General features: G+C 42.1%; 1 protein-coding gene across 1 annotated transcript; it reads left to right on the plus strand.

The window, feature by feature from the left end:
- Positions 1-923: 923 nt before the first annotated feature.
- On the plus strand, positions 924-3,025 carry LOC311046013 (putative ATP-dependent DNA helicase Q1; the record flags this gene model as incomplete). Its single annotated transcript, XM_084058084.1, has 3 exons — positions 924-1,057; positions 1,361-1,440; positions 1,821-3,025. Exons 1-3 carry the CDS (start codon positions 984-986, stop codon positions 3,023-3,025), a joined length of 1,359 nt encoding a protein of 452 aa, XP_083914210.1. The 5' UTR covers positions 924-983.

Consider the following 3,025-nt stretch of genomic DNA (forward strand, 5'->3'; position numbering starts at 1 on the left):
AATAAAATTGAACGGTTTTGTACATACAAGGTTTACACCCGACAGCAACAATATATTGTAGCTGTCAGGTAGAAACCTGTCATCAGAACTAGTCCAAGTCCAGAACTATTACTTTTCAGAAAATGTAAAAAAAAAAAAGAGAAATAGCGTGTGTTCTAATGGATCCATTTAGTTATTATTTAGTCACAAGCTCTTGCTATACTTTTCATTGGTTCAATATTTATAAAACCCACAGACACACTTAAACACTTTGATTTCACTTTCAAATTGAAATAGCAAGAATAGCAGATCTATAAGCTCACGGCTTGTCACATTGCAATGTGTTGTGAGCTTTTAGATCTGCTATTTTCGCTATTTCTGTAGTAGGGTAACCTGACCCTGCCAGAGGTGGCGGTATTGAGTAACCAGGTTCCTCAAGACAGCTACATCTGAGATCGCTCAAGGGGTTGAGCTAACACCGTACCGCTCCCGGTACGGACCAATCAGCGTGAGCTAAGGGCGTGATCTGGGCAAAAACGGATGTGACGCCATATAGATGCGTCTGTTGTTTTGTAGTTTCTTCACTAGTCAACATGGCCGCTACCATGAGCAACACCGATATGACGATAGATGCTGCAATAACATTAGTTATTTCTCAACTGGACAATATTTCTTCTTTGAAAGAAGAGCAAAGTTTGGCACTGAAGGCTTTTCTGCGTGGAAAAGATGTTTTTGCTCTCCTCCCGACTGGCTTCGGCAAGAGTTTAATTTACCAACTAGCTCCACTGGTAGCGAAAGAACTGGGGACGAAGCCGAAGCCTATATTGATCGTCGTATCTCCTTTGACTGCCCTCGTAGCAGATCAAATCAAAGAGGCTACAAATCTGGGACTCTATGCTGCGCAACTCGTAGATAATGCAGCACACACCGACATCCTCGACGGCCGATGTCAGCTGGTCTTTGGTAGCCCGGAGACGTGGTTACTGGAAGATAAATGGCGTGATATGCTTTCCTCACAAGTGTATCGTGAAAACCTACTGGGCATTGTCGTCGATGAAGTTCACGTCGCATACAAATGGTAAGCTAAACGCTGTTAAATGGCTGTATAGTGTAATTGTTACACTACACATACACTGTAATGTTAAACTGTAAAACAAAACAGAGCAGCGTGTTACGGTTACAGTAGTTCAAAGACGAAGTGTTTGTAACATTTATGTTTTATTTAGGTCAAACATTATATTATAAACAATAAGCTAACACACACAAACAGACCAAATGTTAAACACAGATCTTACTCTAACTGTATTGTTGTAATGCAACTATGCACGTTACTATTGCTGCTACCTAGACTCAATGTAGGATTTCTTTTTCTTTCAACCAGGGGACTGGGAGCAAACGGAAAGCCAGCCTTCAGAGAAGCCTTTTCCAGGCTGAATGAACTAAGATCCATAGTCAAAGAAGGTGAGTTTTGAAACACAGTAATGCTACATGATTAAATACATGATTAATTAATATCAATCCATAAAAGGGGTCTGCATTGTGCTGCTACCTGAGGGGGTTAATGTTGGGGGGGGGGGGGGGGGTTGTGTGTGGGGGAGGGGGGGAGGGGTGTTTACACTACAGGTACAGGAGCAGATCATAGAAGTTGGTGCTGTCCAAGTGTAGTTATTTGTCATGTAAAGAAAATACAGTATATGTGGAAATGTCAGTCTTTACCTGAAGCTACCCGATAACATAAATAACCTAATTATTTCCCCTTTATAACACTATAGAAAGTGTAGCCTACAGCAGTTCTTCATTAATGCTTCTTTGCTGATATATGTGCACTTATTGTCTTTCAGGTTTACCTGTTTTAGCGTTGACAGCATCTGCTGATAACAAGAACAGAGGCCGTGTGACCAGGATGCTGAATATGGAGGAGGCAACTCTTGTGACTGTTAGCCCAAACAGGAGAAACATCCGGCTGGGACTGAGTCGGGTTCCTGCTGATAACTTGAACTGTATGGACTGGGTAGTAAAGGAGGTCAAAGATAAGGGTCTATCAATGTCTCCCATCATAATCTATTGCAGAACACTGAAGTTAGTTGGGAGAGTGTTCACCTATCTTAAAGCAGAATTGGGAGAAGATGCTTGGGTTAACAGAGACCAGGATCAGAAGGCTGAGAACCACCTTATAGGAATTTTCCACAGCAACACACTGTCAAAGTACAAAGACAGAGTTTTGGCCTCCTTTAGTGGAGAGGGAGAGGGGAGCTGCCGAGTGGTTGTTGCAACAACAGCTCTTGGGATGGGCTTGAATTTCCCTAATGTTTCTCATGTTGTAATGTATGGTTTGCCAGAGGATGTTGAAGACATTGTTCAAAAAGTTGGAAGGGCTGGCAGAAATGGGTTACAGTCACATGCAATTTTGTATGCTATAAAAAAAACTGTAAGTGCTGGTCCAGAAGTGAAAGAACTGATACACACTGGCACTAAGAGCTGCTTTAGAAAAGCACTGTACGGCCATTTTGAAAACCAGCCAACAAGTGTAGAGCCAGGGCATGTCTGCTGCAGCTATTGCCACTCTGTATGTTCATGTGCAGGTGAAGATTGTGACGAGCCTAGCCCCAAACATGAGGTAATAGAACAAGATGCTGGCATGCAAGGGAAATGTAGAGTGGTAACACAAGAGGACAAATCTCTTATCGGGGAAATGTTAGAGGAGTATATGAGTTGTTTAGAAAAAGACACAGCACATGTCTACACTAGCAAGTCAGCATGTACTGGTTTCAGTGCTGAGCTCATTGATGCAGTAGTAGAACGCTGCACACACATATTTGACTTGTCTTACATTCTTAGAAACCTTCCCGTATTCAGAAAAAAACATGCAAGAGAAATTCTGCTAATCATCAATGAAGTCTTTGGTGACATTGAGGATGTAGAGCCTTCTTCTCAAGAGGATAGCTTCACTGAGCCAGACATCGATTATACAGGGTATTTTGATGAAGATGATGAGGACTTTGAGATTGGAACACAGCACAGCAGCTCAGAATCGTCTGACGAATAA

The sequence above is a fragment of the Gymnoscopelus microlampas genome (genome assembly GCF_963454915.1).
Source record: "Gymnoscopelus microlampas genome assembly, chromosome: 5".
In the NCBI taxonomy this organism is placed as follows: domain Eukaryota; kingdom Metazoa; phylum Chordata; class Actinopteri; order Myctophiformes; family Myctophidae; genus Gymnoscopelus; species Gymnoscopelus microlampas.